The 16,531-nt window shown below is 43.2% G+C and overlaps 1 protein-coding gene across 1 annotated transcript in view; it reads left to right on the top strand.

Annotated features, from left to right (window-relative positions):
• Positions 1-486: 486 nt before the first annotated feature.
• Positions 487-16,531, top strand: part of LOC308673064 (vomeronasal type-2 receptor 26-like) — a gene marked incomplete at its 5' end in the record, with an annotated part of 29,150 nt that continues 13,105 nt past the window's right edge. Inside the window, 3 exons of the mRNA XM_081336444.1 lie at positions 487-704; positions 1,332-1,627; positions 14,291-15,066. Of these exons, the coding sequence (XP_081192570.1) occupies positions 487-704; positions 1,332-1,627; positions 14,291-15,066 (1,290 nt within the window). The remainder of the gene's footprint in view (positions 705-1,331; positions 1,628-14,290; positions 15,067-16,531) is intronic.

The following is a 16,531-nucleotide window of genomic DNA, read 5'->3' as shown; positions in this document are numbered from 1 at the left end:
TCCTGCATTACTTTCTGGACATGTCCAGGGAGGGAGGACCACAACCACTGCTAAGCAGCGACCCAAGGGGTTTATCTGTGCTTTTTCACTCACCTGCTTTTCTCCAGCCTCTCCTCTGCACATGGCAATCAGAAAAAGTTCAGGGTCCCAAGAAAAGAAGCTGCTTCTCACTGTAATTGTCACCATCTGGGCCTTTGAGACCTTTTCTGCCACTCCTCAAGTGACTGCCTTTGATGTAAACATCAGACTGAAAGAACATGCAAGATATCTTTCATCAGAAAAGATAAAAGCTTCAGGTCATGCACTGGGTTACACAGGTTTGGGGAGAGGCAGGGTCTGTGCTCTTGAATGTACCTTTCTGTCCTTGCCAGATGAAGCTCAGTTTGTCTCTGTCTGAATCAGGAAAGCCACTGGCGTTCTTGTTTTGTGAGAGGGCTTTGAATTCTTCTTTTGAATTGGGAAGGGGGTTGATTCATCTCATGAATTATGGACCTCCTGCTTCTGATTCTGATGCTGCTGATGTCCCAGCCAGTCTCTGGAAAGCTTAGAATGAAATGCCCACCGAGTTTGGTGAACCAGGATGAAAACAGACCATGGAGCTATTACAGCCCAGGTGACCATCTCATTGGCATGGTCCGCAGTGTAATAAAACTATTGCATACAACACTGACTTTCAACCAGGCTCCTTCTAATCAATTTGACTTGTAAGTCATTCAGTGTGATGGAGTTGCATTTGCAGCTCTTAGGGTCTCCTTTTTTTCTTCTTATTTCACTTAGTACTATATTGCAGGACCTGTCTAATTTGTTGAATCATTTTGATTTCCGTGACTTCTCTCTTTTCTCTGATTTTGTGGAAGGGATTTAATTCCAAAAATGGGGCAGAATAAATCTTGTAAAAACTCCAGATTATTTTCCTCTCTCCATCCAAACTTGAGTTCATCACTTGAATGCTAACTTTTGTTTAAAGTAGTGATTGAAACAGGTGTCCTTGCCCCCGGCCTGCCCAGTTCCATGTTTTAATAACTGCTCGTTGATATACAATTTTTGATCCTTAAAGAAACAAGTGACTTTTTTTTAGAATTGCCAGATTTTTTTTCACTTATCAAATTTCCTCTTCCTTTTATGATGTTTTTACTTTCATGGGCAGAAAAAAAACCTTCTACAAATAATATTTGTGACTCTTAGTGTTGGTGGAGGACTATGTCGGTCAGTATCAGTATTGGATCAGTGTTGGCATAAGACCTGGCTTGTGGAGACACAGAGGATGAATTTGATAAAAGTATTTTGTTTCTGTTCATGATGATGATAATAAGATGAACGTTGTTTTACAGATCTTTCACTAAAAGTCATTTCTTATTGCTGTACTATATTTTTGCCATTGAACTGGTCAACAAGAATCCCCAGCTCTTGCACAATCTCACATTGGGCTACAACATCCATGACAACTATGTGATACCACTTGGCACTTCAGAGGCCTTGCTGGACATGCTCTCCACTGGAGAAGGCAATATTCCCAACTACGGCTGCGGAAGGAAAGACAATCTTTTGGCTCTTGTTGATGGAGCTGCCAGGGACACCTCCATCCAGATGTCAACCTTAGTAGGCCTCTACAAAGTCCCACAGGTTTGTGCGTGCATGTGTGTGTGTGTGTGTGTGTGTGTGTGTGTGTGTGTGTTTAATCTGGTAGACTGATGGGTGAGCAAAAGATCCAATCATATTTTCTCTAAGGAATTCAAGAGCTGATTTTCACCATGGCTGTCGTAGGGGTCAAAGCTGGGGATTGGGACCCACATTCTGTCATGACACCTCATTACTTTGGGGGCTTCTGCTGCACACTTTTGAACTGGTAAGACAAGAGTGCACACATTAACCACTGTTATTCACTCTAGACTTTAATGATTTTCCAGGATTAATTACGGATCTTGAAGTAAACATGCCTAAGGAGCTAAGTCCTTCTTTTTATGCTGACAATATTATAATCTCGAGTTGGAAAGTTAGTTGAGAAGAGTTGATTCCTACTGTTGTAATAATTATTGATTATCAATAACACTCAGAAGTTATGGTCTTTGGAAAATGACATCATAACCCAGATGGCTATTTGATGATGAGTCAATAGAGTGAATTGACATTTTTCCTTGCTAGGGTAGTTTTCTCTGAAACTGAATGTTAGCTCCCTCTTCATCAATGGAGCTCAGTTATAGCAAGGTCCTAAGTGAATTTGCTGCTTAAATTTAAAAAAGCTATCCAGCTTCCTTAACAGCATATATTAAAGTCTGTACTGCCAAGGTTACCCCTAAGCTCTTACATCAAGCTGAAGTTTGGTAAAGATGCATCACTACTAGGACAAACCTAATCACAGCAACTTGGGGATTGATAAAAGGGCTTCAGCTTTTGTCCTCAAAGCTGATTTGGGAATTTATACATTTTTTCTTTAAAATCAGAACATATTATTATTGAATTAAAACTAAAGCAATGGAAACTGAGAGAAGAGCCTTGGTGGAGCAGTGGGCTAATGCCTCCTTAAGTAACACCAGCTGCCTGCAATTAGTGCAGGTTCGCATCCCACCAGGCTCAAGGTTGACTCAGCCTTCCATCCTTCCGAGGTAGGTAAAATGAGGACCCAGATTGTTGGGGGCAATAAGCTGACTTTGTAATAATGCCGCTTGGGGGGTGTATGAAAGCCCTAATAAGCAGGCATATACATAGAATGAAGGCTACTGCTAAGCTTGTAAGCCGCCCTGAGTCTTCGGAGAAGGGCGGGATATAAATGGAATTTTTTTAAAAAAAGAATCCCAAAATTAGGTCTGTTAGAACAAAGAAATTTCGATTTAAGACTGCCTCAATTACACATCTCAAAATTATATTAGGAGTTGTGGTTTCCCTGTCTCTTTTGTACTTGGGGAATAAGCTCAGATGATTGCTGCACAAAGAATTTGCTATATCGAAGCAGAGAAAGATATGGCCATGTTCAGTAAGGTTGACATGAACTGCTATAAACAGACCTTCCAAATAGCCAAGTATTGAAATGCTGAAATGTCTAAACATCTTAGGAGAGTATTTACTTGAACAAGATGTGAGCAGCTGGACACAAAGATTAAATAAAGATGGTTAAACCAAGCCCTTATAATGAGCAGACTTTTATTTGCAGAGCAGCAGACACAGAAGGTACAACACATGTATAGTTTCAATGTCAGTGTGAGACTTCCGATTTGCCGTGAAACTGCCATGGACGTTTGGAAGATGAGTGTCATCTTCCCCGTCCAGTTTCGCATCGCTGGGGGACCCTGAAAAGGGTCGAAAGTCACCCCATAGAGGCGACCAGCAAGGAGGGGCCTTTGCTGGATCATGGGAGAGCAGCAACTCTCCTCTTAGAGCCAGCAATTCCCTCCAAACCGGCAGATGAAAGACTGACCATAGAGATATGGTCCATCACAAAGTTGCAGACAGCCGAAGTCACACCTACCATCTGGCAACACAAAAGCAGTGTGGAAGAGACTGGGTGAGATCTACCTCTCTTACATCCTAATTACTTACTTACCTGCATAAGCTGCTAAAGTACTTTCCCCCCCTGTGGTGAGGGAAGGGAGATTTTATCCCTCCCCCCAGAAACAGTGGCAATCGACTATCCAGGGGAGCTTAAAATGTTGAAAAAAAATTCTGGGATCCTATTTGGAACTTTACTTCTTAAAATTGGTGGATTACAAGATTTGTAATTTTTTATTCTTTATTTTTTTATTGAAAAGTTTTACAATACATTTTTAACAAGAAAAACTCTCTCCCTCCCCCTTCCCTCCCCCTAACCCTCCTTTACCCTCCCCTCCCCCCCCCCAACTTCCCAGAGCTGAATACAGGGTATAAAATTTAGAAACTTAAGCTAAAATATGCTAACAAACAAAAATAAAACATTAAATTCTATCGTGCTTTAACTCCCCTTAAACATAAATAACAAATAACAACTAATAATACATCATATAAAACCTATACTTATTTAAATGCTAAATGAAACTTTTTAGTCCCATATTTATTCTGAATATATTCGATCCATCTTCTCCATTCCACAATATATCTCTGTTGCGTTTGGTCTTTCAAATACGCTGAAATCTTTGCCATTTCCGCCAAGTTAGAAACTTTCGAAGTCCACTCTTCTATAGTAGGCAGTTCCTCCTTCTTCCAATATTGCGCTACTAAACGTCTTGCTGCCGTAATTAAATTCAACATCAATTTAGTATCTATAACAGTAAAATCTGTAATAATACCCAACAAAAACAACTGTGGAGAAAACCTTATCTTTTTCTTAAATATCTTCTGCATGTTCCACCAAATTTTAATCCAAAAAGCTTTGACTTTTTTACAAGTCCACCATATATGATAATACGTTGCATCCTCACAACCACACCTCCAGCATTTAGGTTGGCAGTTCGGATACATACTTGCTAATTTTTTAGGTCTAAATGCCACCTATAAAACATTTTATAAAAATTCTCTCTTAAATTTTGAGCCTGTGTAAATTTTACATTTCTGACACAAATCTTTCCCCAAGTATCCATTGTTATAACCTCCTGAAAATTCTGGGCCCATTTTATCATACAATCTTTAACAGGTTCCGTTTCTGAGTCAATTTCTATCAATACATTATATATCCTTTTTATATGTGCTTGACCTTGATCTCTAATTTGTTTTACCAAATTTCCATCAGTTATTGAAATACCAACTTTCTGATCTTCTTTCCATCTTGCTTGTAACTGCCCATACTGAAACCAAGTTTGTACAATCTTTTCTTCTTTTAAAATATTATATGGCTTTAATTGCCATACATTCCTTTCTATCCTTAAAATTTCTTTGTATGTAATCTCATGTTTAAATCCAACATTTATATTTTCTATTGCATGTTTAGGTATTGCCCAAATTGGTAATTTGTAATTTAACTTATGTCTATATTTTTCCCATACTCGCAACAGAGCATACCTTAATATATGTATCTTAAAAACATTATCCACCTTCTTATCATACAATAAATATGCATGTCAACCAAATAACAAATCATAACCCTCAAGATTTAATAATCTCCCTTGTGTTAAATTAAACCAATCACTAATTGATGATAAAGCAGCAGCCTCATAATATAATTTAAGATTAGGCATTTTAAGACCACCTCTTTCACGTATATCTTGCATTATCTTAAATTTAACTCGTGGTTTTTTCCCCTGCCCAAACAAATTTATTAATACCTTTCTGCCATTCCTCCAAATCTGAATCCTTTTTAAGTATAGATATCATTTGAAACAAAAATAAAAATTTTGGCAAAACATTCATTTTTACTGCTGCAATTCTTCCCAATAAGGATAATTGTAATTTTTTCCAACCCTCTAGCTCTTTTTGTATTTTTAACCATAACAATTCATAATTATTTTTGTATAATTTTACATTTGAAGCCGAAAGATATACCCCGAATATTTAATCTTTTTAACTATTTCAAATCCCGTTAACTCTTCTAAGACAACCTTTTGTTCTACCGTCATATTTTTAGACAATATTTTAGTTTTTTGCGTGTTTAACTTAAATTCTGAAACTTTCCCATATAACGTTATTATCTCCATCAATTCTACAACTGAGTAAGTTGGTTGACTTACTGTAATAACCAGGTCATCTGCAAACGCTCTCAATCTATACCGTATTTTCCGGTGTATAAGACGACTTTTTAACCCATGAAAATCACCTCAAAAGTTGGGGGGTCATCTTATACGCCCAGTCGTCTTATACGCCGGAAAATCAGTGGGTGGCGTCTGGCGGGAGCCGGCAGGACTGCCCTGCCGGCTCCCGCCCGACGCTCTTCCCTCTTGAGGCAGCATTGCTCCCCGGCTCCTAAGGAGTCCTCGGGGATGCTGCCTCAAGAGGGAAGAGCGTCGGACAGGAGCCGGCAGGGAAGTCCTGCACGCTTTCATAAGGCGCGTTCCTTTCCAGCGGGCCCGTCGGACGGAGGTGGGATGCGGCTGCTTGGAGGAGGGTAGAGTAATCTGTTCGCTGCTTTCTCAGGCTTCCCTTCGGGGGACGCATTGAAAGTCCCTGGCCTTGCTACCTGTGGGACTGCTCTGGAGGAGTGAAGGTGCAGGAAGCGGGTGGGAGGGGGGGCGATTTCTTGCAGCTCCTGGTGAAATAGCCCCCTCTGATCTGGAGTGCGTTTGTTTGCTTTCTTTAAGGACAGAGCCAATACCGAGGTTTTCTAAAAAAAATTTGCAGGGAGCGTCGCCTGGCTCTCGAGTTAGTGCCTTCCCCGCTGGTGAAATACCGCAGGCGCCGCGCTGGCCAATCCTTACCACTCCCCCGTCGGTGAGGGATGAGTTGTGCCTGGAGTTTGCACAGTTTCATCGTGTGCTGGCAAAAGGGCGGGATCTAAGTTTGGTTTGACCGGGGCTTTGCCGCTGTTTCGCTTTTTTCTAGCACGATAGACGGACCGGCCGCTTCTACTTTTTCCCCTCTCTCATCCTCCCCCTGCTGCCTCAAGAGGGAAGAGCCGGCTCCCGTCCGACGCTCTTCCCTCTTGAGGCAGCATCGCTCCCCGGCTCCTAAGGAGTCCTCGGGGATGCTGCCTCAAGAGGGAAGAGCGTCAGACGGGAGCCGGCAGGGAAGTCCTGCTCCCATCCGACGCTGCGCTTCCGCCAGGTGGTGCTGGCCGAGACGAGCCAGCAGGCAGCCGCCGTGAACGCGGCGCTGAGGGGCAGTGGCAGGACGGCCAGCAGCCCCATGCGCAGCAGCAGCCGCCGGCTCAGCAACAGGTCCGAGCGCAGGAGCCGCACCGCCAGGCTGCCCAGGAAAAGCAGCCACACCGAGAGGCTGCACGCCCAGTCCAGCTCCATGAGGGGCAGGGCGGGAAGCCGGCCGGGAAGAGGGACCGGGAGCCCGGGCCGAGCGCGCCTCGGCCGACGGTGAGAGGGAAGCAGCACATGAAAAAGAGGCTGCGGGCGGAGCTGCCCCGCCCTGCGCCGAATGGGAGAAGTTCAAGGCCTGGGGGGGAAGCAGGAGGGGCGCCGGCCATGGCGGGGTGGTGGCTGCCCTCCGGCGCTGCCTGCCGCCCGGGAAACGCTGTGCCTCGGGGGCCGGCAGAAGCGCGGGAGCAGTGGGAGGGCCGGCGGGGCCAGTTGGGCCTTCGCCTCCTCTGCGACGGACAGGGAGGGCAGGGCATGTAAGTATTTTCCGGCGTATAAGACAAAAAACCTTGAAAAACTTCTTAAAAGTAGGGGGTCGTCTTATACGCCGGGTCGTCTTATACGCCGGAAAATACGGTAATCTTGATCTCTTATTTTAATTCCCTTAATTTTATTTGAGTCTCGTATTTTAATCAATAATATTTCCAATGTTAAAACAAACAGCAAAGGTGACAACGGACACCCCTGTCTTGTACCCTTTTCAATATTACATGTTTCTGTCAAACTACCATTAACTACTATTTCAGCTGTTTGCTTCTGATATATTGCTCTAATAGATTGTAAAATTTTTTCCCCAAACTCCATTTTCTCCAATGCCTTAAATAAAAATTGCCAATCCAATTGATCAAAGGCTTTTTCAGCATCCAAAAAGATCAGTGCTGCAGGAACCTGGTTATTTCTATCCAAAAATTCCAATAAGTCTACAATATGTCTCACATTATTCTTCATTTGTCTACCACTTATAAATCCAGTTCGGTCACTATGAATCATTTGCTGCATTACCTTCATTAATCTATTTGCTAAGATTTTTGCAAATATCTTGTAATCAGTATTTAAAAGCGATATTGGCCTATAGTTTTTGGCTTGGGTAGTATCTTGATCTTCCTTCGGAATCAGCGATATAAAGGCTGTTTTCCACGATGGAGGCACTTCTCCTCCCAGTTGAATTGTCCTAAACAATTCTCTTAAAGGTTCCACCATTTCTGACTGTAAATCTTTATAATAGACAGCAGTCAAACCATCTGTTCCTGGTGCTTTCCCCACCTTTAATTGCTTAATTGCTAAAATAATTTCTTCATCATTTATCAATTGATTCATCCCTTCCCTTTGCTCTTGTGTAAGAACAGGGATATTAACTTCTCGTAAATATCTATCTATATCTACATCTTGAATCTTGTCTCTAACATACAACTTAGAATAAAAATCAACAAAAGCCTTTTAATAAGATTCTGCTGAAACACCACTTTACCCTTGTAATCTATTCTATCTATATTACGTGACCTTTGTTTCTTCCTTAACAAATAAGCTAACCACCTACCCGGCTTATTAGCATTGCAAAAAGTATTATGTTTAGCATACCGTAAATTGGTTGCTACTTGATCTGCCATCAACATATTAAACTGGCCTCTTAATAAAGTAATTACCTCTTTAATCTTCCCATCAGATGGATTCAAAATTAAAGCCTTCTCTTTCCTCTTAATTTCCTCCTCTAATTCTTTTCACCTATGTTCCAGTTTACGTCTATACTTATTATTCAAATATATTAACACTCCTCTCATATAAGCTTTACTTGCATCCCAAACCATTTCAATAGAAGTACCCTTGTTCATATGCATATTAAAAAATTCTTTCATCTGTTTTTTACACTCTTCCACATTTTCTTGATATCTAAACAAATTTTCATTAAGTCTCCAAGACCGCCTGTCTCCATTGTCTTTTTCTATTTCCAACCATACTGGACTATGATCTGATATAGTTCTTGGACATATCTTAATCTTCTTAATCATAGAAAAAAGATCATTAGTAATTAATACAAAATCAATCCTGGAAAAAGTTTGATGCCTATCGGAAAAAAAGGTAAAGTCTTTTTCTTGCAAATTTCTTTCTCTCCAAACATCTCTCAATTCCAAATCGTCTTTCATCTCAAAAAAAGATTTAGGCAATCTGGCATGACTTGGTATACTTCTAAAAAGGCCTTTTTTGTCCATGTGTACATCCAAAACTCCATTCCAGTCTCCCCTAAAAATACAAGATTTATAATCCCATTGAGTTATCTTGCTATGTAATAGTTTATAAAATTCTCCTTGCTGTTGATTAGGAGCGTATAATCCAACCAAAAGTATTTTCTTGCCTTCTATTAATAGTTCAATTATAACATATCTTCCTTGTTTATCTGTTTCAATTAAATTAGCTGTTAAGTTATTCTTAACATAAATAACTACTCCATTTTTCTTGTCAGGAGCAGACGCAATAAACTGTGTACCCAGCCTAAAGTTTATCAAATATTTTTGATCAGCTGCTTGAATATGCGTTTCCTGTAGACAAATAACATCATTTCTAAATTGTTTTAAATACTGAAATACTTTCTTTCTCTTATGCGGGGAATTTAATCCATTAACATTCCAAGTTAGAAAACTTGTCGGCATCTTTTGCGACCTGAAGCTTTCGGAGCGCCTCTTCCAAAGCCACCTGCACTCTCTTCGGTTTCGCTCCTCCCACTGCTTCACTGTAAGTAGGTTTTTGAGATATAATTGCAGCTTTCTGTTGTTCTTGTTCTTGTTCTTGTCTCATTCGTCTGATAGCAGCCCATGTCATTCTTTATTCTCTAACCTCTTCTGTTGGCACCTGGGTCTGATCCACTCCTGTAATTTGCTGGGATTCTTTATCCTCCTTTATCCTCCACTCCTGTAATTTGCTGGGATTCTTTATCCTCCTTCAGCTCCTTGTATACTCTCTGTTCGCGGCTGACACTCTCCTTCACCATTTCTGTTCGCGGCTGACACTCTCCTTCACCATTTCTTCCTTTAAATTCTGAAGATAGCGGGGAGACTGCCTTCAAAATATTAGAGTAAAAATCTCGTCCCTGCAAAGCTGTATTAAGACGATATCTCGTGCCTGCATACATCACCACCATGCCTACTGGAATCTCCCATCTAAACTGAATCTGCCATTTCTTTAATTCATCTGCCAAAAAAGCAAATTCTTTTCTTTTCCTTAAAATTCTTGGAGGAATCTCTTTCAGAATTAAAACTTCTTGCTCAGCAACTGAGCAAGAAAAAAAACAAACCTGTAAATCTATTGTTATAGAAGGCTTGGATAACCACATTTCTAATTGCTCTCTTTGTAAAATAAACCACCACATCTCTACGTAACTTTCTTTGTCTTGCAATCCAAGAGTTAACATGAAATATTTTATCTATATCGCCCATAATATCTTCTGCTGGACGCTCCAAAACCAATTCAAGGGCCTGTGCCAGTAATTCTTTCAAATCTTCCTTAGGATCTTCTTTCAAACCTCTGATCCTCACAGCAAATTCCATGTCCCTGTATTGCAATATTATTTTATTTATTTATTTTATTTTAATCCCATTTATAACCCGCCCTTCTCCGAAGACTCAGGGCGGCTTACAATCTAAGCACAAATCAAATGTGCTTAGCAATAGCCTTTATTCTATGTATATGCCTGCTTATTAGGGCTTTCGCCCCTCCCCCAAGCGGCATTATTACAAAGTCAGCTTATTGCCCCCAACAATCTGGGTCATCATCATCAATCTTTTCCATCACATTTTCAGCATCCAGCATTTTAGCATCTAATCTCATATTGTTTTGTCTGAGCTCTTCCACACGCTCATCCAGACGCTCAATACAAACTGCAAGCCCTTGAAATGCAGCCAAAATGTCTGCTGTTATTTCGGTATTCTCCTCAATAAGTTCAGCTATTTGTTGGGATTGTGTTTTCAAAGCATCTTGTAAAGCATCTTGCAAATCTTTTATTGTTAATGCTGGTGCGGGTGTGGGTGCTACAGGAGGAGGCATCAAAGCCTGTAATGAAGAATGCTGAACTGGCGAAGCACCAGCACTTCTAGGAACTTTGGTTGATTTAGAAGCCATCTTAACACCAGTTAATTTCTATTATGCACTTTCGCTTTCCGCACCGCTTGCAACTTTTTCTCTCAAAGTATTCAGAGTTAAAGTTCAAATATTTGCTATTACAGCAGGGGTGTCAAACTCAATTTCATTGAGGGCCACATCAGCATTATGGTTGCCCTTGGGGGGGGGCAGGTGGGCGTGGCCGGGTGGGCGTGACCAAGTGGGTGTGGCTGGGTGGGCATGGCCAGCGGCTCCACTGCTGGGGGCGTGTCTCAGCCAGGGCCTTGCAGGATCTGGGCTGGGCGCCTCTGCTCGCTGCTCCGGCTCCTCTGCCGGGCTTGTTTCGCATGCGAGCTACTTTGGCGGGCGCTGCTGAGGGTGAGCAGAGGCGCCTGGTCCGGATCCTGCAAGGCCCGTCCAAGACGCACCCCCAGAGCGGAGCCGCTCCAGCTCCTCTGCTGGGTTTCTTTCACGCACGGGCTCCTCTGCTGGGCTTGTTTCGTGTGCGAGCTACTTTGCCTGGCGCTGCTGGGGGCGTGTCTTGGCCGGGCCTTGCAGGATCCGGCCTGAGCGCCTCTGCTCGCCCTCAGCAGCGCCCGGCAAAGTAGCTCACATGTGAAACAAGCCCGGCAGAGGAGCCGGAGCATCTCCGCTTCCAGGAGCACATCTCGGCCGGGGCCTTGCAGGATCTGGGCCGGGCGCCTCTGCTTGCTGCTCCGGCTCCTCTGCCGAGCTTGTTTCGCATGCGAGCTACTTTGCCGGGCGCTGCTAAGAGCGAGCAGAGGCGCCCGGCCCGTATCCTGCAAGGCCCGGCCAAGACATGCCCCCAGCAGTGGATCCGCTGCAGCTCCTCTGCCGGGCTTCTTTCATGCACGGGTTCCTCTGCCAGGCTTGTTTGGCATGTGAGCTACTTTGCCTGGCGCTGCTGGGGGCGCGTCTCTGCCGGGCCTAGCAGGATCCGGGCCAGGCACCTCTGCTCGCCCTCAGCAGTGCCCGGCAAAGGAGCCCATGCATGAAAGAAGCCCAGTGTCGAGCCCCATGGGCCCGACACTACAAGGGGGCTCTGGCTGCAAGCACAGGCCACACTATACTTACCCGTCCTGATGCCACGTTTCCTGCACCTTACGGCTCAGTGGCCCAGACTAAGGTGAAGAGGGCTGCCAGTCTGCAACAGACCCGACGGCCGACTGTTCTTTGGCTCCCAACCACGCCTGCACAGAAGGACCTCACCGAAGGCCCCACAGGCATCCAGAAAAACAGCCCGGACTGCCTGATTGAGGAGAAGCCCAAGCCGAGAGGGCTTGCAACTGTTCTTCGGCTCCCAGCCATGCCTGCATGGAAGGACCTCACCGAAGGCCCTGCAGGCATTCAGAAAGACAGCCTGGACCGCTCGACTGCAGGGAGGCCCGTGCCGGGCTTGCTTGTAGCTTGCCGTGCAGGTGCCCAGCAGGACAGACTTGCCAACGCTATTGCCAGCTGTAGTCTGGCACTGCCGGCTCTGGGCAAACTGGAGCCGTAAACTAGCGAGCCAACACCTGGGGCCACACGGACGGGCCTGCTCAGCCGGGCCAGCACCAAGGTGGTGGGGGCCGGACCTTTATAATTTCTGTGAGAGTTGTGTGGGCTGGATTCAAACATGTGGCGGGCCGTTTGTGGCCTGCGGGCCTTGTGTTTGACATGTCTGTATTACAGCATTCTCCTGCACAGCTCTGCCTGCATCCAAGTAATCCACAATTTATTCTCGATGGCAGGGATGGTTGCAGCGTCCTGCTCTGCTCCAAAGCCTTGGAGCAAAGGCGTCCCGGAGTCTGGAGCAAACTCAGGCTTCGGGGGGGCTCACACCCTTCAACCACCAGAGTTAAAACTCTGGTGGTCTAGGGGAGCTCTACCCCTACCTAAGCGCTCACCCCCCCTCTTCTCCCGAGGAGCAGATTTCCAAGCCACCAAACAGCTGATCGTCACTGTTTTTAGCGGCTCTACAGAAAGCAGCAGGGCTGACGGCCGAAACGATCGCCATCAACAGAGCCTTGCGACCCAGAAGTCCTTTTTATTCTTTATTTTTCTCGGATTTATTAAGAAGCATAAATATTTAAATAAGAATATTATATTGTTTTATTAACTTGTTAAGGTAGATGGTAAGAATCTATATGTAAGGTGTGTATCTTAAGCATTAGATTGTGTGAGGAATTGTGATAAAGGAATTGTGGTTAAGTAAAGATCTGGAAAAATATTAAGCATTAAATTTAAATATTAAGGGAAAACTAAAACGGAAAAGTTTATTAGCGGCTAAAAGATTGAATTAAGATTCAATCTTAATTCAATTAAGATTTGAATTCAATATATTGTTATGAGTTGAGACAGAAAAATTTTGGTTAAGTAAAGCTTAGAAGTATAAATATTAATAATTAAATTTGTATATTGGTTTGTGGTATAAATGCTAATAGTTTAAAAAAATAGTCTCAAATATGAGATAGGAGACATAAAGGGGGGGGGAAGAGGTAATACTAAGTATGGAAATAAAAGAAATTTTTGCTGTTAAATTTGAGATCCTATTTGACAATTACTAGAAAAATAAGAATATTACTTTGTATTATGAACTGGTTGATGTAGACGGTGAAAATCATGTATAGATAAGAGGTGTATCCAGAACTTTAGACTCTGGGGGAATCATGATAGAAATTGGGGTCATTTAAAATTTGGAAATGATAAAGATTAAACATTAAATTTAAAATATTAATGGAAAATTAAAATTAAGAAAAATTTACTAGACCATTGTCTAAAAAATAGAATGTTAAATTAATTAAGATATGCATAAACTGAAGATTATTGATGAATGCTAGAAAGTTATTTTTTTAATAGAATAAGAATTGTGTTGAATAGGAGACAGTATATATTAAGGGGGAAAGAGAGGGAATTAGTTGTTGTAATATTTTGAGATCTGTATTGATGATATTTAAATGCAATGGAATTATTGTACTCAGCCGCCACATTACTTTTCAAATATGTGAATGAAATATTAGAAAATTAATAAAAAAACATTTTAAAAAAGGTACAGCACATGTATAGTTTCAATGTCAGTTGTGTAAGAGAGACCACATATTAGATGAATGACCTATTGGGATCCTTTTATGTACACAACATATTTTCTGTGCAGTCAGAATTCAAAAGTAACATATAAAACAATCTCTTATGTTAGCAAAACAATGTTTTTGAAATCTTCATATGTGGATCTGATTGTGGTAAATTGTAGGGTTGATTCAGAAATAAGATTTTCAGTCTTTATTGTTACTTTTTATGCCATTATTTCCTTTTATCCTATTATTACATGTGGTCTTGTTAATGTTCTCTGTTTTATATTCTGTATCTTGAAAAGGCCTAATTAGTAATTTGTTCATGAAAACTAATTAGATTTATTAAAAGCAAATATTTTGGATTTGATCTGGACTCCAATATAATACAGCATTCTTCACTGCTTTTTCAGACGAGTGTTTCTTCAGACAGTTCAAAGGCTCTAAATGATAAAAGTCAATTTCCTTTTTATCACCCGATGCTCCCCTCAACTGGAATTCAGTACCCAGCAATTGTCCAACTGCTGCTCCATTTCAGATGGACCTTGGTTGGTCTCTTTGCTTCCGATACAGAGAAGGCAGAGAATTTCATGAAGACTTTTACTCTGATGCTTGTCAAGAATGGCATTTGTGTTGTTATGTCACAACGATTTTCAAAAACTGGAAATATAGTACCCCTCAGGGATGTCCTCACTAAGTGGAGACAAGTCAATGTCTTTGTTCACTTCACAGAACGTATGTCCATTTTGGACAGAATTCTTCCTTTCCATTTAATACTTATGCGTATGCCAGGACCCATTGAAGGGAAAGTCTGGATCTTGACACGCTTGGGAGATCACGGAATACGAAAGCACAGACTTTTCAAATACGTTCATAGTACTTGGAGCTTCCCTGAACAGTTGAAAAAGAGGCGTTATGCCTTTCAACCCAGATTCCTTTTTGAACCCCGGTTTCAAGATAAGTATTTTCATTGTTCAGTTTCAAAGCACATCTTTTCTGTCAAAGACCGGAGAAGATGCACCCAGAAAGAGCCAATGGAGACTCCGGGGAAGAAAAATGGCCACTGGATCATTATTGATTTGCTTGTTTATAATTATATTGAGATGCTGGTCCATATCTTGAGTGCTGCATATTCCTCCCAATCCAGGAGAAGAAGGAAGGAGGATGAAAAGATGTCAGGGACTCAAAGGCTGCAGCCATGGCAGGTATGGGGTCCTGACAAGATCCATCAACCTAGTTTCTTTGAAGAAGCAATTCAAAGGAGAAGGAGGGGAACCATCTCAATCTCCTTGTGCTACAAAATGTAAACGGGTTTGGCCAATCCTTAATCACTTGGGGAATAATGTTCCAAAGAAAGGGCACAATGATGAATTTCTTTTGATATTAAATACAGCTAATTTAGAGTAGGATAGGATAGGATAGGATAGGATAGGATAGGATAGGATAGGATAGGATAGGATAGGATAGGATAGGATAGGATAGGATAGGATAGGATAGGATAGGATAGGATAGGATAGTACAGCTGGAAGGGACCTTGAAGGTCTTCTAGTCCAGCCCCCTGCTCAAGCAGGAGAACCTATACCATTTCAGATAAGTGACTGTCTAGTCCAGTGATGATGAATCTTTTAAAGACTGAGTGCCCAAACTGCAACCCAAAACCCACTTATTTATTGCAAAGTGCCAGGGCTGCATCAGCATTGTGGTGTGCTCAGGGGGGGGGGCAGGGAGGCACCTCTGAGTGCCGCCTTTGGCATGCAAAAACTGGGGGCACAAAAACAGCTGCTGCGGCACCGCAGGATGCAGATACAAGGCCCTGCACCATGCAAGAACAGGGCAGGGCTAGTGAGTATCACGCAGGCAAGGGGTCCTGGCACTTGAGTCTGACTGTTTAGCAGAGTAGGCACAATGGTTGCTGAGATTTGGCTGGTTTGCCTGGTCAGGGGTTCCATGTTGCACTTCTGAGCTGCCATGTTCCTCTTCTGGATCAAGTTCCACCAAGGAAGGAAAACCCTGGTGGTACTGGTGTGAGCTGGCCTGGATGCCAGCTTGAGGACCTCAGGAGGGATTTGTGCCATAGTCCTCACTTAGTGACCGCTCTGGGAATCTTTTTCTAAGTTGGTCAATATGTCTTCTGACCAGTTGCCCTCCCTCCAACCCCACTTTGTAAGATAGGGGTCCGGATTCTTTGACCACCTGACCAGGAATCCACAAGTTTCCAGGCCCATAGTTTCTGGCCCAAACCCAATCACCTGTTTGCAGCCCCCTCGGGGGTTTTGGTTTAGAGCAGGGGTGTCAAAGTCAATTTCATTGAGGGCCGCATCAGCATGGCGGTTGCCCTCAGGGGGCCAGGTGGGTGTAGCCTGGGTGGGTGTGGCCTACTGGGTGGGCGTGGCTAGAGTGCGTATGGCCTACTGGGTGGGCGTGGCCAGCTTACATCATTCGCATCAAGGGTGCCTATGGGGGCCTGGGCAGGAGTGGGACAGATCTGGGGGTCTCTGGCAGAAGGAGGGTCTCTGGGCCAGGGCCAAGGCAGTGGGGGCTGTTCTTTCACTGTTTCCAGCATGGCTTCGCAGGCCACGTGAAACCACTTCGCGGGCCGGATCCGGCCCCCGGGCCTTGTGTTTGACATGTCTGGTTTAGAGGCTTCGGATGCCACTCTCTCTGGATGCA

The sequence above is a fragment of the Vipera berus genome, assembly GCF_964194415.1.
Source record: "Vipera berus genome assembly, chromosome: 11".
In the NCBI taxonomy this organism is placed as follows: Eukaryota; Metazoa; Chordata; class Lepidosauria; order Squamata; family Viperidae; genus Vipera; species Vipera berus.
This window is presented reverse-complemented; position numbering and strand designations above follow the sequence as displayed.